General features: G+C 35.5%; 2 protein-coding genes across 7 annotated transcripts; one reads left to right on the top strand and one right to left on the bottom strand.

The window, feature by feature from the left end:
* Positions 1-1,308: 1,308 nt before the first annotated feature.
* LOC132035807 (high mobility group B protein 13-like) lies at positions 1,309-18,796 on the bottom strand. Of its 6 annotated transcripts, none has more exons than XR_009409447.1 (8): positions 8,190-8,583; positions 7,381-8,028; positions 5,772-6,044; positions 4,373-4,492; positions 3,768-4,269; positions 2,922-3,467; positions 1,873-1,999; positions 1,309-1,775 (listed from the first exon to the last, which is right to left on the bottom strand). XR_009409447.1 is itself a non-coding variant. In XM_059425958.1 (8 exons), exons 5-8 carry the CDS (start codon positions 4,442-4,444, stop codon positions 1,753-1,755), a joined length of 1,143 nt encoding a protein of 380 aa, XP_059281941.1. In that variant the 5' UTR covers positions 4,445-4,492; positions 5,772-6,044; positions 7,381-8,028; positions 8,190-8,352; positions 18,631-18,796; the 3' UTR covers positions 1,309-1,752. The 6 variants fall into 6 exon arrangements, 5 of the variants coding, with proteins under 5 accessions (XP_059281941.1, XP_059281932.1, XP_059281927.1 ...); XM_059425958.1 differs by lacking the exon at positions 1,873-1,999 and adding an exon at positions 18,631-18,796 and having other exon boundaries at positions 8,190-8,352; XM_059425949.1 differs by lacking the exon at positions 1,873-1,999 and having other exon boundaries at positions 7,381-7,722; positions 7,810-8,028.
* Positions 18,797-19,158: 362 nt separating this feature from the next.
* On the top strand, positions 19,159-23,712 carry LOC132035840 (putative B3 domain-containing protein Os04g0347400). Its single transcript, XM_059425985.1, has 5 exons — positions 19,159-19,531; positions 20,165-20,603; positions 21,933-22,018; positions 22,124-22,556; positions 22,942-23,712. Exons 1-5 carry the CDS (start codon positions 19,439-19,441, stop codon positions 23,226-23,228), a joined length of 1,338 nt encoding a protein of 445 aa, XP_059281968.1. The 5' UTR covers positions 19,159-19,438; the 3' UTR covers positions 23,229-23,712.
* Positions 23,713-24,654: the final 942 nt, after the last annotated feature.

The raw sequence follows: 24,654 nt of genomic DNA, 5'->3' as shown, positions 1-24,654 counted from the left end.
TCGACTCTATGTGGCTCCGCCACTGATGTCAGTCGCCATGCTTTCCATTTTATTATACATATACTCCTTCCCTTCCAAAATAATTGATATTTCTTTTTTTTTTTAAAAGTCAATTTAGCTAATCTTCGAGACTAAATTAGATTAGATTAGATTAATTTAATATGTTAAAATTAAATTTTAGCTATTAAAAAACTATACGGAAAATACCATGAGTTGTTATTCTACTCATAACAATATGGTGAACAAAATATATTGTAAAATATTGATCAAAGTTCATGTATTTTGACTCTCGAGAAGCGAAATAGGACAAGTACTTTGGGGTCGAGGGAGTATCACCTCCACTCCAACGTCTTCTTTTTCCATTTCTTCAAATTTCTAATTAGATGTATGAGACTTAGCTCCCATTTGGCCATATATTTTGGAAGAAGTGTTTTCAAAGCACTTTTTCAAATATATGTCCGTCATTGAACTCCATAACGTCAAGAATATGCTACATGAAAACCACGAAAAGCTAACCTCTGAAGTCTAAAGGCTTTTTGCCAATTCTTCATTGTAGGCGAAACCTAATGAAGGATGATGCATCAATATAACTTCAAGAGAAAATGAGGCACTTATCTTTACAAAGATGGTACGATTTGAATTTTTTTTTGCCCATATCAACTAGCATCAAGTTGAAAATGAATATTGTCATCTTTCTTTTTGCAATACAATTATTTCCTTCATACTTGACTGAAAATAACCACAAAACTAGGAAATAAGCCGACAATCAGCTTTAATAAGATATCAATCCATCATCTGGTTGCTATTTTTCTTCGATTTGAATGACACTTAAGATTCAAAACCAACAAAATATGCATTAGAAAATAGGGAAAAGGGTCAAAAATACCCCTTGTTGGAAAAAGGCAAAAATATCCTGAACTATTTTGGGTAAAAATAGCTCCTCTTAATTTCACATTAAAGTTTTCAAATATACCTTCCTTCAAGATTATCCCCCAAAATAATCCGACTTATTTTTTAAACTATCTTTCAGTTTAATGAACTAAATAATAACTCATAAATCTCCCTTATTCTCCCAATTCCCTCAAACTTCAAACCTACATATTGGGGGAATAAGGATCTACAGAGAGCTGAGTGCCTTTAAATGATGGGCAAATTAAAAATAATTTTTAACTATTTTCCAGAGGATAATTTCCGTCCAGCCAGTTTGAAAACTTTAAGGATGGGAGTGCTATTTTCCCAAATAGTATTTGACAGGCCAAGATCCTTTTTTGGAACACGAAGCACTATTTTGCTTTTTCAATTTTTCTTCGATTTGAATGACACTTAAGATTCAAAACCAACAAAATATGCATTAGAAAATATAAATGAAAATTTGTCAGAAAGACAAAGACTGAACTATAGAATATAATAGCTCGTTTAATTTCACATCGAGCTAATTTTAGAAGCCTTCCTTCAAGATTTTCTTCATAATACTAACTTTGTTCTAAACTATCTTTCAGTAACGAAAACTAATAACAATCAGGCCCATCAGTTGTCAGCTGCACGAAATATAGTGACATCTATAGAGAGCTGAGTGCCCTCAACACTTCAAATACACAAACATCACCTATTTTTAACTGATTGTCCAGCACGAACTCCGTCCAGCCAGTCCAAAATTTAGCTTGTCCAGTTGCCAGATAGTATTTGACAGGCCAAGATCCCCTTCCTGGAACACGAAGCACTATGTTGCTGCAGTTTTCCGGGATATATTCCCTAGCAAATGCCAACTTTATGCACTGCAAATGAAATGGACTCAATAAATTGAGTTTTTAAATAAAGAACAGAGTATTGTAAAGTATATGCATACACTGACGATTAACGTATATAGCTTACCAGAAAGCCCGATTTGGAGATATAGGAAGGATGCATAAAAGATATAAAGAACGGATTCTTAGACTTGAAATTTGCTATTGCTCTTTTATATGCTATAGACTTCTCTTTGTCCATTACGTCCTTGTGCCTATCATAAAACATATTGGATTGTGATTGTGCATTTTGCAGCCTTCACAGCGTGCTTCACACCGAAAATTAAGATCATTGCGTTAATACAAAATTATCATGTAACAATATGACTCATCCGGCTCGTTCGTCCGTGTACAATGGGCTTTCAAGAAAATATGATATTCGGGGTAAAATTAACTCTATACCAATCACTAATATCTATCACTTCTTATTTCTAATATGAAAGATGCCAATAAACTACTATACAACTTTCCTGGGTAAACATGTCTTACTCTCTTCAATCATATCAAATCTCTACAAAGACAGAAATTAAAGAATATCGAGATGATATTCTAAGTAACAAAAACTGATTTTTCATGAAAAGCTTTTCATCAGTTAATGCAAACACCGGATCGAACTTTGTTACTTTTTACAGAAACAGAAAAACTTTCATTTGTCACTTCTCAGTTCCAACGAGAAGCAGCATCAGAATTACATAGACAATACTGTGAGACTCCACAAGCCAGCCCTTGGTAATTGTCTTTATTCCTAATGCAAATGATCTACTCATACTCCAATTCTGAAATGATTACTCCACGAGGCATAACTGAGTGTCTTATGAATTATGAAGCACATGAATATGTCTATTCTAGACTGTTAAGTCCTTTTAAGCAAAACTTAATTTTAAGGTGACCTTATACTTTTAGCAAGCCTTTTAATTAGTTGCCAGAGGCATACTTACTTCATACCAAAAATCTGAATATAAACTGCATTATGTTTTTAAAATCACAATCGAAGCCTTTAACTGTGATGTTTTAATTTCTTACCAAACTTGCATATAAATACGATGCCAAAACGCAACAAAAAGAAACCAAGTGCGTTCATCAACGTTATTGCAAGGAACCAAGTGCATAAATATATCGATGTACAGATACAGTTACCTGATGATTCTCTTGGCTCCATTTTGACTTTCTTCAATTTTCTAGAAGCCTCATTGTTCTCTTCCTCTTTTTCTACCTCCTCCTCCCCTTCCCCTTCCTCTTCCGCATCAACCTCGGACATTGACTTGTAAGATTCCTCTTCTTCAGAAGATCCAGCAGCTACTCGCTTGTTATAATAAGTATCCTTGTTCTTATGATATTCCGCCATCCTTTTCTTTGCCTCTGCCACATAAGGAGCTTTTTCAGCATTTGACAACTGTTTCCACTTGTTTCCACCAGCTATACCGACAGTGGCCACAGATTTATTTTTTGGATTCTCCTTCTTGAACTGCTTCCTGAACTCCTTCAAGAAAAAAAAGAAAGCACCTGCAGGCCTCTTGGGTTTGTCAGGATACTTGGCAGACCTCCGTCCTCGCTTAACGTAGAAAGCACTTGTAGGCCTCTTTGGTTTGTCAGGATCATTGGCCACCTTCTTCGCTTCTTTAGTCTTGGGAGCTTTCTTCTTCAAGCCGAGCATGTTATCAGCTTTGGCATCGGATTTAACTTCTATCATGATGAAACCTCCATGGTTGAGAAAATGAACGATATGGAGCAACAAAAAGTGTTTATATGCGTATCCATTATGATATACAAGTCTTTAACTAGGCTAAAAGAGTCTTTGAACAAGTTATACTGAACTAGCAGACTTAATACAAGCACTAGAGCAATTAGGAGTTAATCCCAATTAGTTAGTATGATCTAATATGTATCATTAATTTCTATTTCATTGTGTCTCATCGATCTTATGCATCCACAGATAAACTGAAACACTTAAATATACCAAATGTACAAAGAGATCTACGTTACCTGGTCGTGAAAAGCCTGGATTTCCCCCATCTTTGGAGCTACGGGATGGATTAACGCATTCTTCCTCAAAATCTGATATATCTATTGGCTCTTGGCTCCATTTTGACTTACCAGATGATTCTCCTCGCTTCATTTTGACTTTCTTCAATTTTCTTGAAACTTCGATGTTCTCATCCTCTTTCTCCTCCTCATCTTGCCCTTCCTCTTCAGAGGAAGAACTGAGTTCCTCAAAAAGTTGCCTCCCACCAAGGTTTCCACGTTGCTTCTGGGAGTAGAGCAGGACATGGAAAGTTGATTTCTCAATGAGGAAAAAGAGCAAAACGTCCCCATGCTTCAGTTGGTGATGCACCACAAACTGTGGCCAGTCTCCTTCACATATGAAGTAATTGGGCTTTTCTCTCTCTATTTTTACTTTCCATGAAATTCCAGCTACATCAGTTTTCAGTATGCAGGTCTTAGCCAACATCTTCTTGTGTTTTTTCACAAAATGAGATGGCATAAGCTGACAAATCAGATTAGCAAAACTCAGATTTGGACCTCAACAAAACCAAAAAGAAAAGAAAAAGGAAGCAAGAACACAATCATTAACTAAAAGAAAAACTTACTATATTTTCCATAAAACCTTCTTTAAATAGATGCATGCGAAAAGATGGGTGCTTGTCGGGATCGACTTCCATTTTGAGAATGGAAGGAGGAGGCAAGCAAATAAACGGATGGCCTATGCTCTGTCAAAATAAACAAAGCAGATCCTAAACATGAAGCTCAAAAATATGATCTCTGCGAGTAAGCCATGTAAATCATACTACAAGATGAAGCTAAAACAGTAAAGAATAAAACTGCAGGCTGAAGTGTTAGATAGTTTGTAACATGTATGAAGTGGGATTGTCCACAACAGAAGACAAAAGGAGTTTGAAGACTTTCTATATTAAAAGCCTTGGTATTTTCAGATTTTATTTAAAAACTACATTTTAATGGACATGTCTATTCATGAAAAGTAATGACTATCCACAATAGTCACTTTTCTAACTCTATAAATAAGGCTTCCTTCATGAAGTGGCAAAGAAAAAGTCTGCAAGTATAACAGAGGCTTCGTTGTATTCTGAAAGGAATTGCTTGTATTTTCCCAATATGTATACGGGCAATACCTTTTTGAGGAAAGTCGATTTATCCATGTGTCCAAGCCATTTCTTCATCAATTATATATATATATATATATATATATCTATTTTCTAACATGAAGTAGCATTTCCTATTCCAACTATGAAAGATGACATTTTTTTCAACAAGCCAAAACAGTTGAGTAATCAAAGCTAGTGAGAACAAACAGAACAACTCACATGAACCAATGTATTAGTGACCTAGGATCATTATTTTTTCCTTAATCTGTCCTTTTCTTATATTCCTTTATCAACTGTATGAGAATAAAAGTTAACAAAGAAAACCAATTTATGAGACAGAGAAATCGTTCCACTGTCAAAAACTAGAACAGATAAGATTTAGACCACAAAAAGATTTGTCTTTTTCTCACAGCCAAAAATGTGCAACAAAAGCCATGTAAATTTACAACATTGATGCTTAATGCTTATGTGAAGCTTTTTCTTTTTTGCTTTTGACCAACACCACTAAGATGCAACAAGCAAGACAAATAAACATCCCAAACAAAAAAAAAAAAGAGATTACCCATGGGGGGGAGTAAGAGAGAAAATAAATATAACAAAATATTCAGAAGAAATCAATAATAATAAAAAAAGAAAAAAACAAAACCACAATCCTCGCAAGTCACAACAACAGACATTGAATGTCAATATCGCCATATATAGTGAAAAGGAGATCTCACAAAATCCCTGTTAAAATAAATTAATGGCCTGTGCTCTGTCAAAATAAACAAAGCAGAATGAAGCTAAAAAATCAAACAGAAAAATATGATGCATGAGTAATACATATACAAGATGAAGCACAAAAATGCAACAGAAGAAGATGAGAAAATACAAGAACTTGAAGAACCTGATACGTCACCGGGAACAAAGACAATAAATGTACTTGTAGGTGTAATCAAGCTCATTCAAGTTCCAGAAAATCAAGAATATCTTAACAGGCTGATTTTGTTTGTTTTGACAGAGTAGTTACTTGCACAAAGCCTTTATTTTATATGGGAAGAAAGGTTAGTGAGAGATTCTAAAATGGTCTTGTTTTCTCACTATCTATTTCTCTTCAGATCATCTACATCCCTCAGTCTATGTTTGATAGTCCTCCATATTGAGCAAAAGTCACCGTCACCTAAAAAGCATATCACAATTAAGGTGAGTACGTTCATCTTTAAGTTGTTGTTTGTCGTTATTCGATGTAGTATCTGACTGTTTGCAAATTGTTACTCTATTCCACTCAATTTATGTGGATTTTTCTAGAACTAAATTGACTAATCCAACTTAATCTTTGACTAATTGGATCAACTTAATATTTTAAAATTAAAATTTAGATTTTCAAAAATTACATAATTTTTTTCATGTCAACACAGTGAAGAAATTAATATATTAGCAGTATTTCAATTATGAAATTCTATGTTTGTAAATAATAGTAATTTGATTGTCATTATTAACAACTATTATACATAAAATACTGAATTGAAATAACATTAAACATACATTGTGTCATACAGGTTTATCGCTGCAAACTAGATTCAACTCAACAATACACATAAATCTTGCTTACCCACAGGCGTTGGAGCTAACTTTTCAGCTTTACTTTTTAATTTGCCCTTGAACAACATATTGAATACTTTATTTGGTGTGACAATAGGGCCAAAACAAACAAACACATGCTTTCAAGTTATGCATCAGTCAGCTTCTCTGTGTCATCAACGTCTTTGCTCGGTAGGGAGGACTGATCATTGGGAACTAAGAAGGATGAAGTAACGAAAATGATATGCAGGTTATTTAGCTTTTTTTGGTAGCCTCAATGTTGCACATTCACACATAAGTAGATATGCAGCCTTCTGTTAAATTTTTATGTTGAAACCAAAAAAGCCAAACGTCAAAATGCAAATGTGGATTAAGTTAAAAATTCAAGCTTGGACAGTACAGTGGATGAATACTTGAGTATATGTTTTAATTTTAAAGGTAAGAAATATATGTTTTGTTGTGGTCTTTTCTTGAGATAGGACACAATGGACAGTAGAATGGATGAATGTTTAATTTTAAAGGTAAGAAATATATGTTTTGTTGTGGTCTTTTCTTGAGATAGGACACAAAATACCAAAAGATAGATTCTCACAAATCCTCCTTCCCCTTTTCTATGATTATGTCCAAGAGTTACTGCGAGAGACGTTGATGACGCAGAGAAGCTAGTTGACGCATAACTCGAAAGCATGTGTTTGTTTGTTTTTGCCCTAATGTCACACCAAATAAAGTATTCAATATGTTGTTCAAGGGCAAGTTAAAAAGTAAAGCTGAAAAGTTAGTACTAGTTGATGAGCTCCAACGCCTGTGGGTAAGCAGGATTTATGTGTATTGTTGAGTTGAATCTAGTTTGCAGTAATAAACCTGTATGACACAATGTATGTGTAATGTTGTATTAAATAAAAATATGTAAGTAAAATATTTTAATATGTGCATACCCTGATAAGAAGATATTCCTATACTCCTTCCAAGGATTACAAGGAACTCTTCATCCTTTCCCATTTTTGCTTGGAGCACAGTTCCTTCAATTTCTCCGAAGTCCTCCCATAAAGTGAGTAGAAACTATTTTTTTTTCCTGAGAGTGCGGGGAATATAATACTAATTTTTTGAGCATCTATCGTAAGGATATACATATGCTTCCAAAGGAAAATAAAGGCATATAATCTGAAATGAATGTTGTACTTACTGATTGTCAACAACAATAATCTCTCGGCACCCGTTTTGATTGCGACCTGCATATTTTGAAGGGCCATAACATAGAACGACTCCTAGTTTGTCTGCTAGTAAGATATAAGGGAATATAATGAGTGCGTACATGTATAAGCATATATAATCGAGCATGCTAGTAATTGGTATGAGTGGTATACCAACTTCTACAGAAGAATGAGGAGTCATATGAGCCATGCGGTCAAAAGTTGAGATATTCAGCTTAGTTGATCTCATGCTCGTCAGTTGGCTTGACATGTTCAACTATATTTTCTTTGCCAAGTACCCAATAAAACTTGTGTATTAGTTTGCTGTATAAAGTGGCGAAACTCGAACTCTTGTGGTGGAAATCAGATGTGTCTCCGAGATTTGAAGCTTCTCTGCATAATGCTCAATATCATTACCATACACAATGGCCCTAATTTGCTGCTCTTGTAGAGTTCAGTATGTGTCTCAGATGCACAAAAATTATGCTTCCATATAAAGCAAATTATACTTTCATATAAAGCAAATTAAATGATAATGATATAGATAACATTACCTCTTCATCTTACAAAATTAAATTTTGGAATCTGATTTTCTTCTCAGGACTTTCTCGCTCACGATTTGAACTTTGGAAGTCCAATCTGGCGTGTCGGTTGTTATTTGATAGATGTTTAATCTTGGTGCCATGTGTCTGCCAACTGTATAACTTTATAATAGTACTGTCAAGAAAAGTTGTACCAATAATTAATATCGCATGTCTATACCAAATAGAGTTCTTGTTTTTCATGTCATAAGGTAAGAAGTCCTGTGTAGGAAAAAAGGAAACTTTCAGAAATATTGCAGGTATCTTACATCTATATAGACTACTACATATTTAACTATCCAACTTCGACTTAAAAAGGATTCTAATATCACTCCAGAACCTTATTCTGAATATGTACTTATCTTTTCATCTAGGCAAAAGCGCTTGGGACCCCCTTGAACTCGTAACTTTTTATACAGTGCACACCTAAACTATGCGGAGGCTTAAAAACCCCCCTGAACTTGCAACTTTAAGTGTCCACACCCCTTAATGTCCACACCCCTCAGCCGTGTAAACACACGCTGTACACGGTGTAAAAAATGCTGATGTGGTTGTCCACATAGATATCCACGTAGATAATTACAACCCGACCTAAGTTACCCATTTATTTTAACTTTAAATTAAACATTGGCATTTAAACCTCTTTATCAGTCAAAATTTTTATCGCTCACCAATGGTTTGTCTCCCACATATGTTTTCCCCCAAAAAATTTGTCACGCCCCGAACCTGGGCCTAGACGTAACACGGCACTCGGTGCCTGACTGCATGTGACCGAGCGAACCAACTGGCTGGCTGAATCAACATGTGACATTAAAACATAGCCCAATGTGGAAACAACTAAACACATGCGATATACTAAAGGTCTAACCGAAATCATAATGCGGAAATACTTAGACAATCGAAATATCGAACGTAGCCAACATGGCTTAAACAAAAACAATCGAATAATCGCCAACAAGGCTAACATAATAAATATCGATCGTCCGAACCGTGTCTATGAAGCCTCTAAGAATACTAAATAATAGGCCGTATATAAAGCCGAAATAACTAGATAGGTGACAACGCCCCGAAGGAATTTGGGGCTCACCGATGGGCCGATACGTGCACTCTAAATAGGCGAGTCGTCAACTTTGTATCGCGATGCGAGGCCCCCAAGAAATAAAAAAAGAGACATCGACACATTTGAATTGTCTTGGTATGTAAAGCAACCGAAAAATAAAATAAATCGAAACCGATAATCGTAATCGCTATCATTTGTAATAGCAAGGAAGTAGAGATATGAATACTCCCCGATCCGTATTTGAATCATCCGTATTATCCGTGTTTGTATATGTGGGGCCTCGACCCGATAATAAATGCACGCTATGGCCTCGGCCTAGTAGTGCGTCGATCAATGGCCTTGGCCATGTATACGTATACACACAAAGCGCTTTGTCTTGTGCTCTTGGGCAAAATCACATATGTTTAATTATGGTTAATTAATAAGGACCGAGACCATAATAACAATGAACAATCTTTGAACCGAAATAGACATGCTTTGATCGAATTGAAAACAACGACCGTTTTCGAGCATCTTGAATTTCTAGGCGAGACTCATGTGGTAACAATACATAAGTCTATAAAGATTACGTCTTTGAGTTCATGATATTCAAATTGACAACCATGAACAAATTCGTAAGTGCAACCACTAGAAGATAACGATTCTATATCATATCATGAAACTAGGGCTAAACTATATTACGAGTCAAATTACTGACAAGTATGAAGAATGAGGCGTAGGGAGAATCATGAACATTCCCTAACGTAGATAGTTAGCCTCACATACCTTAATTCCAGCCTTTGAGCGTAATACAATGTTCGTCCACCCTTTCAACTTTGATCTATATCAATACAAGTCAAAGGGATTCTATATTAGCAATAATATTCATGCTTTGGTCATCTAAGCATTTTATCAAACACTTAGTGGGCATGAAGCTCCACAACCTTCATTAATGGTGTTTTCTTCACCCAATCCCCATTCTATTACTTCTAGCTGATTCTACAATCTCAATTAGGTGTAATTAACATCATTCTCCATCACCCATATGATTATAACAATCTCAAGTCAACAATCCAAACCGCTACTATAGTTCGTGTAATTCTCTTTACTAAACCCATTTACTATTCTCCCAAGAACTCATCAATTCACTATTATGAATGATTAGAGTGTAGAAGCATTACCTTTTTGACGTTCAATCCTCTTGAATTTGGGTTCTAGGGTTTCCACATCCAACAATAATGTTCCAATCACAACTCATGGATTAGAAGGGTTTACTCGAGTTAGAAAGGGATTAGGGACTTGAATTCAATCTAGAATCATGATAAAACTTACCTTGGAGGGTTCTTGAGGCTTGGGACTTGTTCCTCGACTTTAGGGTGATTTTTCATGACTAGGGATGTTAGAGAAATAAACCCCAAGCTTAAATATAACTTAAAACGCGAAATCCAACTTTTGACCCGAAACCCGACCTTTTGCGCGATGGGTCCGCGATGCACGGGCATCGCGCGACATTCTGCAGCTAAATACTCAGATTGAGCGATCGGCCCGCGATGCGGAGCCATCGCACGCGCCCGCACGCGCCCACACGCGCGACATGTATCGGTTCTGCACAGTGTTCGGTAAAATAGGCATAACTTCTTGTACATAGCTCTGTTCAAGGCCCATAATATACTGTTGGAAAGCTATTTCAAAGGGCTACAACTTTCATGTTTTAAGTTTCCTCAAATTCCCAACAGATTTTCACGAAATTTGACTGGAAGGCAGACGTATCAAAAAACTTAGCCGATTCTATAGACTTTTAAACGCCTTACTATTAGCCATATTGAGACGATCATATCTCCTTGCTCCGATCTCTGATTGGCCTGGTCCTTATATTGTTAGAAATCTATTTTTATGTACTACAACTTTCATTGAGGGTACTTTCCCAAATTCCCAACTAATCAAAGAGTTATCACTGCCCGAAGTAGGCCTATCAACCATTTTCGCAAAACATTCAAACCTTTAATTTTTCCACTAAAACTCTAATGATATGAGTCTAACCTTAGTTCTTAGATACGGGGTGTAACAAAATTAGAGTTAGGGTTTACTTGTAAGTGAGCAATTTCTAAGTGATTCCGGTCTATTTTAGGTTATTTTGTGATCTTCTTAGTGATTAGATCGATTCTTCTTGTTGCTTCAATTGTTGCTTCGATTTTCAATATTTTTGCTGAAATTCTTACAAGGTAAGTGATTATCCACTGTTAAAATGTGTTTTGTGTTTGTTTTCATCGTGTTTAAGCTTGTTTCTTTGTAGGGTTTTTATTTATTATTCCGACTAGGGTTCAGTCGTGGGTTTCATCTAGTGTTCCGATTAGGGTTTTGATTTGTGGTAAGACTATGATGATAATGAGTTTGTGTTCTTATAAATTGATTGTATTGTGTTGAAATTTTCAATTTTGTGCATGCATGGCTGTTAGGGTTTTCTTGTAATTTCTTCCAAAAATTAGGGCATTTCTGTAAAGTCTTAATTATTAGATTATGTTTAGTATTGTTAAAAATTGGGGTTTTTTGTAAATAATTGATGCATAGTTGTATGTTTGTGTCTAATTGAACATTTGATGCTTGTCTGTAAACTAGTTGTTTATTTGTATGTTTATGTCTTAATTTTCTAGTTATTATTCATTGTTGATAAGTTGACATATGGCTTCTAAGTATCTTAACTTAAGGTTCAAAGTTGGGGGTATGTTGGTTAGTGAGGTAGGGCCAATCTACATTGGGGGTAAAACTGAACATGTGTTCAATGTTGATGAAGATCACATGTCTATTCCTGAAATAGTAGATTATTGTAAGTCATTTGGAGTAACTAAGTTAGGGAAAACATATGCAGTTCCATCTCAAGGGGGTGATTTGGTTGAATTGCAAAAAGACAGGGACATTTATGACATCGCACTCTTCTTACATAATGGGGACACAATAGACATTTATGTGTGTGATGCCTCAGTTATGGAGGATGTGGGTCCCACTGGAGGGCAAAGTAGTCAAGTTACAAGTGTAGGTGGAAATTTAAGTTAAGTAGATGAGTCTTTTAATGCACCTGTGGCTGGCAACAGGGAATCTGATTCCCTTTTTGTTCCACCGGTGGTTCTCGAAGATCTAGGGTTAAATCCTTCTTTTTCTACTATTCCACGTATTGAAAGGGTTGCTAATGAAGGGGTTGCGATAGTTATTCTTCAATAGATTGGACATTCGAAGAAGAAGAGGTCGCACCAATTGTCCGAAGAAAGATGCACCTACTTTTCTAGAAGAAGATGCACCAGCTGAAGATGAACAGAATGTAAACAATGATGATGATTCTGAGTCTGACCAGTTTGTTGATTATGGGTCAGATGTACATGAGGAGTTGAGGATTGTGAAGTAAGATCTGAGGAAGTTTAACAGAGAAAAATAGAAGGAACAAGAAAAAGGAAAATCCAAAAGGTTTTCTAGGTGAAGTTGGAGTGGATGAAGGGTATGATGATATTGATAAAGGTAAGAAAAACTTTAATGGTAAACTGACAAGAGATGAGCCATATTATGATAGTTTTGATTGTGAAAGTTTTGAATCTGATGACGAATTATGTCCTGTTTCTGATGATGAACTTGAAGGAGGGGAGTTAAGGAGAAGAAAAAAAAATAGAGTGGTCTATGATCCAACTTGTGAGGTTGTAATTTGGCAGTGTGGTTTGGTTTTTGAAAGTGTTAAAGAACTTAGAGAACAAGGGATTTGTAAAGGTCAGTTGCTGGTAGTTGTTGCTAAGGATGGAAACAATCAAATGTTTCCAATAGCATGGGCAGTAGTTGGTGTTGAGAACAAGGATACTTGGAGATGGTTCTTAATGATTTTGAGAGAGGATTTGAACTTAGGAGGAGGTTCCCAGCTTGCTATTCTCAGTGACAAAGGTAACTCAAAACAATCAAATATTTCTTTCTTGTTTTTATTTTAAACTAACTCTAATAACAGTATTATGCTTTGTTTTGAAACTACAAGGACTTATAGCTGCTGCTGAAGAAATATTACCTGAATGTGAGCACAGGATGTGTGCTAGACATATCTTAGTAAATTGGTCACAAAACTGGAGAGGCATAGAGAGAAGGAAGAAATTCTGGGCTTGTGCTAGAGCAACATTTGAAGCAAATTTTAAGTATAAGCTTGATGGTCTAGCTAGGTTGGGTAAAGGTATTGTGGATGATCTTATCAAGTACAACAAAGAGAGATGGTGCAAAGCATACTTCCAAACTTTCTCCAAATGTGACATGTGGATAATAACATGGCAGAAAGTTTCAATGCATGGATCTTGGGACCAAGGCACAAGACTATTGTTTCAATGTTGGAAGAAATCGAATTAAGGTGATGAACGATTCCTAAGTCAAGAACATTTCTTTGAAAGAAAATTGGACGGAGGATGTATCTCCAATGGCAATGATGGTGTTCAATGTCAATGTAGAGAGATCAATGCAATGCAACATTGATTGGAATGGTGATGAAGGGTTTGAATTGCTAGAAGGGTCATATAGGCATACTGTGAATTTGGGTCAACAAAAGTGTAGCTGCAGATCATGGGAATTGAAGGGGATCCCATGTGCTCATGCTATTGCAGCTATGAACCATTTGAATATGGATGCATCACAAGCAATTTCAAGTACAGAAAAAAGACAAATATTTGAAGGCTTATTCTAACTTCATTCAAATGGGCTTCTAAACATGAAAATGTGGCCGGACGATCAATCCAATTGTTGAGTCACCTAAAGTGAGAAAGATGCCTGATAGACCAACTAAGAACAGAAAAAAAGAGATTGGAGAAGTGAGAAAATCAGGGAAGTTGCCAAAGTATGGGATAACAATGACTTGTTCAATCTGTAAAGGAGCCAATCATAACAAAAGGGGTTGTCCAAATAATCCTATGGCTAAGACAAAATCAAGAACCACACCACAGGTATACTTGCTTACATTGCTTACTATTTCTTATTGCTTAAATTGCTTAGTATACTTGCTTACATTGCTTAATCTAATTTGTACTATTCTAGTGTCTTTACCCTCACAATGTGATCTCTAATGGAACTAAGAGAGGTAGAGGTTAATATGAAAGAAGTACTAGTAGAGAGGCGAAGGAACAAGTCGGCACTAGAGGTAGAGGAACAGTGCAAGAAGTGGTTACAAGAGGCCAAGGGTTGTGGGACAAGGTGTATTTGTTTCTGGAACTGGATATACTGCAATTAATGTAAGTGTCGTCTTCTTAAATTGTTAGCATTGTGTTTTGAGAAGTGAGCCCAAAAAATAACCAAGTATTCTTTATGTTGCAGCAAGGTTTGCCAAGCAAAAGGAGGGTCAATACTGGTGTGAGGAGTTCTGCACATGTGACTGGTGATATTGGTTATCAACCAACCAAAGGACTGAAGTGGAAAGGCAAACAAGCTGTAACTCAAAGAGAACTTCGAGTCCAAAGTGCTGTGCATCGCATTCAAACTAGATCAAAAGCTGTTGGGATTCAAAAAAGGGCACAAGCCAAGGCTAAGTCACCCTCAAAAGCTGCTAAGGACAAAGTTCCCTCTAAGAGTGCAAATACAAAGGCAAAAGCTAAGGGAAAATCTCCTGCAAAGAAAGCTTCTTAGTTCATGTGTGGCTAGTGAATGTTACTTAGACTTCGACTAATGGTATTTTAGGTGTTTTGTGGTTGTTGTTGAACAAAACTTAAACTTATGTGTTTTTTATGTTGTTGTGAATTTTGTTGTTGTAAGTGGTTGTGTATGTAGCTGTTTTTGGTTGAAACAATTAAGCACTTTGGTGTTGTTATGTTCATGAAACAATTAGGCACTTTGGTGCTGCTATGGAATGCATCTATTTATGTAGTAGCCAACGTGTAAATGTGTGTGTTTTACAGTTTGAATTCTTTGTGAAATACAATGTTAATGTACTGTTATTGGTAGTAATTCTCGGATAAAATACCAACTGATTCAAGACATGTTAGAAGCAGCACATATATTGCTTTAATCAGCAAAAACATACACTCACATCCGTCAAATATATCCCCGTCGTCTAACTTAACCAAAATTTACACAAAATGTTCCTTTAAGTCAGCCAAAATGCGCCCCCTTCCATCTAAGTCAAGCTTAAACTAACTACATCCGACATACTTAGTCTTAAATCAGCGGGAAATTAGGATAAAGTACATTATCACATTACATATCAAACTTAAGCACAAGACTATCTTCAATGTCCTTCTCCACTTCAGTTGTTGTTGTTGCTTGTTAGTCTTCTTCAACAACCCCGAAATCACAATATTTGCTTGAATTGGAAACTCCGGATCATACCACTTGAAATACTTACAAGGAGTTCGAAATAGGACCGCATTTGTATAAAAAACAACATAATCAATGTTAAGAAATTTAACTAATACAAATCAGATTAAAAAGTATGAATATTACATACCCCATAATGCGTACATCCGAGAAATCTACGTCCGGGATTGTCATCCGACTATGAAATTCTTGTGACTGGAGGACACCCACATGCACAAACAAGCCTAGTATTATAAATCATGGGTTCAAAGATTAATGGAAAGGAAGAAAATTGATGGCAAAGAAAAGAAATTTAATGGAGGAATTCTTGAAATTTCTAATATATGGTGGAGGAGAAGGGGTTATGGTGTATAAATTGGAAGAAAAGAGAGAGAGAGAGAGAGAGAGAGAGAGAGAGACGTTGGGGAAGGAAAATATTAAAGGAAAACGGTTATTTTAAGTTTTTAACCGTTGGGAGGTCTGATGTGGACAAAAAATAACCCCCTCACGCGCCATTGGACGTTTGAAGCCACTTTCTGTGCTATGTGGACACTTAAGGGGGACGCAACGCATAAAGTTGCAAGTTCGGGGGAGGGGGGGGGGGGGGGGTTTAAGCCTCCGCATGTTTAGCGTGTGTGATCGTATAAAAAAGTTCAGGGGGGTCCCAAGCGCTTTTGCCTTTCATCTACCAATTTTTTTTTTTTTTTTTTTTTTTGTATCCATCATTTCATCTAGAACATAGTTATGAACTAATTATCTATTTCCATCAAGTAAATTAGTCCTAAGAGTTTATGTGATCTAGCAAGAATCTCTGGCAACTTCCACCAGCGATTAGTTATTACTATTTTCTTTCCTCACCTTCTTATATTTATTTGTTATGCGAACCAACTGATCCAGGACCACAAAAAAGGAAACTTTCAGATCACTCCAGAAGGTTAGAAAAAAAAAAAAGCAACTGATTTAGTGCCATAAGGTAAGAATTCCTGTGTAGGAAAAAAAAAAAGAAAACTTTCAGAAATATTGCAGGTATCTTACATCTATATATACTACTACATCTTTAGCTATCCAACTTCGACTTAAAAAGGATTTTAATATCACTCCAGAACCTTATTCTGAATATGTACTTATCTTTTCATCTACCAATTTTTTTTTTTATCCATCATTTCATCTAGAACATAGTTATGAACTAATTATCTATTTCCATCAAGTAAATTAGTCCTAAGAGTTTATGTGATCTAGCAAGTATCTCTGGCAACTTCCACCAACGATTAGTTATTACTATCTTCTTTCCTCACCTTCTTATATTTATTTGTTATGCGAACCAACTGATCCAGGATCACAAAAACTGCACAACAAATGAAAAGTTCCACATTTTCAAATGAACAAGTAACTCATTCAGGAATCACTACAAATACAATCCATTACCAAGTAGTCATTATCTCAACTACCTCATCTGTCCCAAATTAACTAACCTATAATGACTTGTCAAATTTGACAATCAAACTAGTCACATTCTCAAATGAACAGGTAATTCATTTATGAATCACTAGTAATACACCCCAATACCTAGTAGTCATTTAACAAACATTCAGTTATTTAAGTAACCCAACTACCTCCTCTGTCCCAAATTAACTAACCCCCTGTTTGGATGGTTGTTTCCCGTGGTTCATTATTGTATTGTTTTTTATGAAATCATGTTTGTTTCCATTGTTTTTAAAATTATGTTGTATGGTGTTATAAACCCGTTGTAATATCAAAAAGTTAAAACTTATATTATATGTACATAATTGTGGACAACATGTATATACGTAAAATTTATAAAAGGCTTGAGTATGATGAATTGATTTTCGACAGTAATAGTTTTACTAACCCATAAAATTAATCTCCACTATGAAAATCAAAACTTCATTATTCTAGAGAGATGCACAATTCATGAACTTCAAACTTAAGGCTTCCCTATCAAGAAATAGATCTTCAACTTCATATGAACACATAAAACTCAACTGCCATGAAATAGCACTACTATCAATCAGAAAATTGAAAAAGAGAACACGATTAAATAACAAATAAATACGGGCTAAAATTAGAACCATATCCGTCAGAAAATAACCAACATTTACTGCCAGTTTGTATGTTGAAGTGGGTTGCATCACAATTGGTGGTGAGCCTTAGGGCTGTTTGTTTCTAGCTTTCTGTTAGTTTAATTTGTTTGTTTTCTATCTTTTTAATTCTTAATTTAGAGATTTTCTGCACTTAGTTCTTGTAAGCTACATTCTATGCTAAAATTTGAAGTGCTTATTTCGATTTTCTTCAGTCCTAACATAGTAACATGAAGCAAATATCAACAATTAGGGGTGTATAATAAGCAAATAGAATCCCGGGGGAAACGGCAAGCAAAATAAGAGGGGAAAAACCAATTTTCAAACATCCATGAGTAAACCTAGCCAAATTAGGAACACACAAGTACAAAATACTATAATAAATTACCAAACCATCAGGAAATCTATCATATACCCATAAAAAATAACAAGTAGTGGAATAATATACCCAACGAAGAAAACAGAGATTTTCTTATCACAATCAGTTAAATTAGTTTTTTTTTTTAAAAATGTTGGAGTATAAGCTAATGACATCAAACTAACATATTGAATTTAAAATGAGTGCCATTTAACAAAAGCAAGGAAAGTTTTAATATCAACATATTCAGAAAAATCTTGAACAAAGGAAAAATCCTTTCTTAAACTGGTGTTGCCCTTTTTTTTTCTTTTTTTTTTTCTTCATAAAATTGTAAAATTTTGAAGAAAACTAAAATTGTAAAATTGGAAGAAAACTAAAATTGCTATGAATCCCAAATTGCTGAAAATCAGCATAATAGCCATACATAATTCTACAATAAACTACCAAACCACCAGAAAACCTATCATATACTTATAGAATGAGAGGAAAATAAAAGTCAGAAAACCTATCATATACTCATCAAAAGTAGTGGAATAAAATACCCAACAAAAAAAAGAGGATTTTTTTATCATCTCAATCAGTAGAAACACTAGAGAAATTTAAAGAATGTACGGAGAAAGTTACCAAAAAACCACTTATAGAATGAGATGAAATTCTAGGAAAACAGAGGAGAAACTTGAACACGTGAGGAAGATTTTCAATGGAATTTCTGGGTTTTGGGAATTAAGGGTCCGTTTGGCTTAGCTTAAAAAAAGTAGTTTATAAGCTGAAAACAACTTATAAGTAAAAAAAAATAAGTTGGGCTATCTCAACTTATTTTTTTAGGCTTATTTTAAGCACAAAATGACTTATAAATTGGCTAACCAAACAGTCAAAAAACTAAAAAAGCTTATAAGCTGTTTTCAACAACTTGCTAAGCCAAACGGGCTCTAAATAGTACTATTATATTTTTGGGTTAGAACTATATGCAGGAAAAAAAAAAAAAGAAGAGATTTTTGGACACTTGAGGAATTCAATGGAAAAAAGTGGAACCTTCTAATTGAGTTTAAAGGATAAAATTGTGCTTAGCAAACATTTATATTTTCTTTTATACTCCTATTCCTGCCTGTTCACTCCCTAAACTTCCATTCCATAAAGTAGTAAAGTTATATAAAGTAAAGTAAAGTAATAAAGTAAAGTAATTCTGCTATAGTCTCCTCGGAGCCTTCGCCATCTTCCATGGCTGTTCAACTTTTGACACCTCATCATCTCCAGCAGTGCACAATTTCTTTACAACCCTTTTAACTAATGTGCAAATGGTATTAAGCTTTTGTTCCATTTGTGAAACCACAATTAATAACAATGAAACCAACATAACACCAACATCTTGTAGGAAGCCATATTTTCCTCCCCCTTCTCCCTGTTTTTTTCAAGTATCATTTTAATTCTCAAAATGCTAGTGGACCCCGACAAGCTGCTACTTGATCCCAACAAGCATCCATCCTTTTGCAAGCTTCTATTTAAAGAAGGTTTTATGGACAAAATAGTACGTTTTTCTTTTAGCTTCTCCTTATTCTTTTTTTTTTTTTTTTGGTGTTTAGGTTTAAATCTTCTTCCAACTTTGGATGGTTGTTACTGTCGTTTCATAATGTATCGTATTGTGTTGTGTGATATTTTACCGTATTGTTTTAATGAATAAACGTTTTGATAGATTGTATTATTTTCTATCTTAACACATCATTAATTTAAAGGATAAATCTATAATATTACAAAGAAAAGTGGGGTACGGGGTAAATAATCATAAAAAAGATAGTATAAATGATAAAATATGATTATTAAATAGTAAGTAAATGCAAAATAATCAGTCTCTCTACCTCTAAAGGTATGGTCTGCATACATTCTAACCCTTCCCAGACGCTACTTGTGGGATTGTACTGGGTATGTTGTTGTTAAAGCAAATGTAAAATGAGAAAAAAAAAAAGTAAGGTAACGACGCGATCACACCAAATCGGTTTTTATAAAATATAGGACTTTTCATCGTGAATTAGCATGGATTTAACGATATGATACAATAAAATTTGAGTAACAATCAAAACAAACATTGTGTTTAAAGTAAGAATACAATATTTAAATCTTCATCCAACTGAGTTTTGCTAAACTTGACAATTTGATTTGTTAGCTAATTCCGCCTGTGTTTATCAAAGAACACAAGAAGATGTTGGCCAAGGCGTGCTTACTGAAAACGGATATTACTGGGATGCCGTGGGAAGCAAAGATAGTGAGAGAGAATTCCAATTTCTTCATTTGTGAGGGAGATTGGTCACAGTTTGTGGTGTATCACAAACTGGAGCTAGGTTGTCTCTTGCTCTTCTATCTCGTTGATAAATCGACTTTCCAAGTCTTGCCCTACACTCAGAAATGTTGTACAAACATTCGTGGGAGGCAACTTTTAGAGGAACTCAGCTCCGAAGAGGAAGAGGAAGAGAAAAATATTAGACCTTCAAGAAAATCTGGCAAAGTTAAAACGGAGCCAAAAGGACCATCAAATCCTGAAGAAGAAAGTGTTGACCCATCCAGTGGCTCCAAATATGGGGTAAATCTATCCTGTTTACATTCAGGTAACATTTATGTCGTTATGTATTTGGTATATTTGATTATTCTCAGTTTAGCTGTAGATGCATGAGAATGAGGTTTTTACAAAAATATGCACTTTTGGTACAAAGTTCCAGCGATATGGTAACGTAGACTATAAATGAGACTTGCATAGTAGTTTTACTTGAATAAAGATAACAAATGCCTTGCATTTTGGCTGTTCAAAATCTTACAGAATATAGTGATCGAATTTTTATTTGAAGGGCGAAGTCATTTGTGAGGAAAAAAGCAATGCGCAAACAATTTCGAGTAAGTGGAATTTGTTGAATGAGACTTATTAAAGGGGAGAACAACATAAACTTGAAAACTTGTGAAACACACATACTCAATTGGTACCTGCTCTTCAATCCGAGTGGTTAATAATGCATGCAAGTATGATGATATTGGGTTATGCAGCCCTTTCATCTGGATGGTTATTATTAGTAGCACTTCTAGTGATTACAACTACAACAACATAATACCCAGCGTAATCCCATAAGTGGGTTATGGGGAGGGTAGAATGTACGCAGACCTTACCCCTACCTTGTGAGGTAGAGAGGTTGTTTCTGGAAGACCCTCGGCTCAAGTGCAGCAAATCAAATTTAGGAGAGCAATGGTTTTTCAAACAAGTCATTTTTCTTGGGTGAAAATGTTTTAGAAGATACTTTTTTTTCTGCCATTGGATTATTACTGGTCCCAATTGATTTTACAATTGGATTATTGGAGTTATCAGGTTATTAGTCGCTTCCGCGTGTTCAACTATATAAGAAGATTAGATAGAAAAATACCTTAATTAATTTGATTCAGCCAAGGCGACGACAAAATGTGCGACATAACGAAGTCAAAATTGACTTTTCACTGGGCTACTGAAATGTTGCTGAACCCCTAAAGTCTCATTCAAGAAATTCGAGTGTTAAATGAAACAACAGCGTTTCTTTTAACATTGCCCGGTTAATCTGGACGTTAAGGCTATCCTTTTAGATGTCATTTGTGGTATGCTTTTACATATAATTGGTATTTTTCTGGAAGTTGCACACTACTGGAAATTTTGTCTGATATAGTTTTATTAAAAGTTCCATGAGAATCGACGATGGACCACATTAAAAACAAATGATGCATATAGATCATATCAACTAATTGGAGTTAAGTCCTAATTGTTGTTGTTACTTGTATCAAGTCCTAATGAACCAACATAAGATTTCACCAGCAGGTTCTTCTACCATTTCCTGTGACATAAATCTGTTGCATCTTCATTCTCAAATAGCAACATTGTATAACAGCTTTTTCTTACTACATTTCAATTCTAAACATGCTAGTGGATTCCGCCAAGCTGCTACTGGATCCCGACAAGCATCCATATTTTTGTACGCTTTTATTTAAAGAAGGTTTTATGGATAAAACAGTAAGTTCTCTAGTTTCTCTTTATTCTTCATTTTTGCTTTTCTGTTTTGAGGTCTAAATCTTGTTCCAACTAAGTTTTGCTGAACTTGAGACTTCCATTTGTTAGCTAATGCCCCCTGCTTTTATCAACGAACACAAGAAGATGTTGGCCAAGACCTGCTTACTGAAAACCGGTGTAGAGATGTTATGGGAAGCAAAGATAGTGCGAGAGAGGTCCAATTTTTTCATTTGTGAGGGAGACTGGTCACAGTTTGTGGTGTATCACAAACTGGAGCTGGGAGATATCTTGCTCTTCTTTCTCATCGGTAGATCAACTTTCCAAGTCCTGCCCTACACTCAAAAATGTTATAGAAACCTTCGTGGGAGGCAACTTTTCGAGGAACTCAGCAATAGCTCGGAAGAGGAAGAGGACACTGGACCTTCAAGAAAATCCAACAAATTAAAAATGGAGCCAAAAGAACCATCAAATTCTGAAGAAGAAAGTGTCGACCCATCTAGTGGCTCCAAAGATGGGGAAAATCCAGGCTATTCATTTTCAGGTGACATGTACTCTCTCTTTATACACCTTGTATATTTTATTTATTTTCAGTTTTTTATAGATGCATGAGAATCAATGACAGACCATAATGAAAACAAATGATGCATAAATAGATCATACCGGCTAACTGAGGTTAAATCCTAATTTTGTACTTGTATTAAGTTTGTTGTTTGTTACTAACTTAAACACTATATTAGCCTAGGTAGGGTATCATCTTGACCAAGTATGATTTATTCTTTGAGTCCCTTCCCAAAGCCCTTCGTATCCCTTCCCTTTCAGCCCACATACACGCACCTTATGGTGCCACAATGAAGCTAGGCCATATCTCTTTGTTTTTCTCTCTGTCGTTCATTTTCTCAACCCTAAAAAAGTTTCATTTTTTAAAGGAGTTAAATCCGGTGCTGAAGCTGATAACATGCTCAGCTTGAAGAAGAGAGCCAAGGGACAAAGCAGGCTAATAAAGTATGTCAAGGATCCTGACAAACTTAAGAGGCCTGCAAGTACTTTCGTTATGCGAGAACGGAGGCCTGCAATTGCTTTCTCCGTTAGCGAGAACGGAGGCCTGCTTCCTTTGTTAAGCGAGCACAGAGCCCTGCCAATGATCCTGACAAACCTAAGAGGCCTGCAAGAGCTTTCGTCCTTTTCATGGAAGAGTTTAGGAAGCAGTTCATGAAGGATAAACCAAAAGCCAAATATGTCTTTGCAGTCAGTAAAGCTGGTCGAGCCAAGTGGAAACAGTTGTCAGATGTTGACAAAGCTCCTTACATAACAGAGGCAGAGAAAAGGAAGACCGAATATTAAAAGAACATGGATCTTTATAACAAGCCAGTGGCTGCTGGATCTGTGGAAGAAGAGGAATATGACAAGTATTGGTCCAAGGTTGACGAGGAAGAGGAGGATGACGACTGAAGAAATTTTTAGTGACTGAGGATATTGGTGAAGAAGCTTGTATGCATATCATCTACATTTGACTTCTTCTTTTTCCTGTGTAATACTTGCATCTTTTTGTTTCTAATTTTGGGGGTTAAAGATGAAGAACAGCTTCTTGTAAAGCTCAATGGTTTATGTACATTTTATTTTGATGCTGCTTAATCATAATTCAGCTAGGTGTTTGCCTTCTTGGCTATTATGTATGGATTTCCATCTAATTCGTCTCTTCCTTCATGGTAATCCTTGGTTCACACGAGTGTCAAAAGCACCTCATTGTACATGAGTTTGGAAGCACATTTGTTCTTACTTTGAAATTGTCAAAACTGAGTGTATACACGAGCGTGTATTTGGTATTTGGTATTTCAGCGTGTATCGCTTGTCAAGAGTTAGTTGCTGTTGTGATGATGAGTTTGTTTGTTAGTTTTGAGTGTAATGATTAGGCCAATGTAGTCTACAAATATCTCATTTCCTACACTCAAATGCAAGTCAATCAATTCAAGTCCATACAATTTCTACTCTCTACTTTGTTTCCTCTCAACTTCTAACCTCCATGATCGAGCTTGTGGCTTCGATCATGGTTTTTATTTGATAAATTCACATGGTATCAGAGCAGTGATCACTGGATCTATCTACAAAAAAATCAAAACTCCATTGGAGAAGATAATTGAAAGCTTGAAACAAAGAAAATGGGAGTGGAAACAATTAGCATTATGATTGATCATCATCATTCACTTTACTTGCAAGCTTCGAATGTACCAGGTTTGATACTGATTCCAACTAAACTTACAGGTCTAAAAAACTACATTTTATGGAGTAGATCCATGAATCTTTCCCTAAGAGGTAAAGGAAAACTAGGATTTATAAATGGAACCTGTGTTAAAAGTAGTTGCAAACGAGATTTAGAAGAGTTATGGGAAAAATGTGATGCAATTATGTTGTCTTGGATAGGAAGTACAGTTTCAAGTGAATTGATTCCAAGTTATATATGCTGCAAATGCTAAGAAAAAGGTTTGATAGGTCTAATCTTACTAGGATCTATCATATCTGGACAGATATAGTAAGTCTAAAGCAAGGAAATGATACAGTTTCCAGTTATTACTCTAAGATGAATATACTTTGGGATCAATTGAATGTAATTGTTCCTTTATCTTCGTGTTGTGATGAATCCA

The sequence above is a fragment of the Lycium ferocissimum genome, chromosome 2, assembly GCF_029784015.1.
Source record: "Lycium ferocissimum isolate CSIRO_LF1 chromosome 2, AGI_CSIRO_Lferr_CH_V1, whole genome shotgun sequence".
NCBI lineage: Eukaryota > Viridiplantae > Streptophyta > Magnoliopsida > Solanales > Solanaceae > Lycium > Lycium ferocissimum.
Note: the sequence above shows the minus strand (reverse complement) of the source record. Positions and strands in the feature narration are given on the sequence as shown.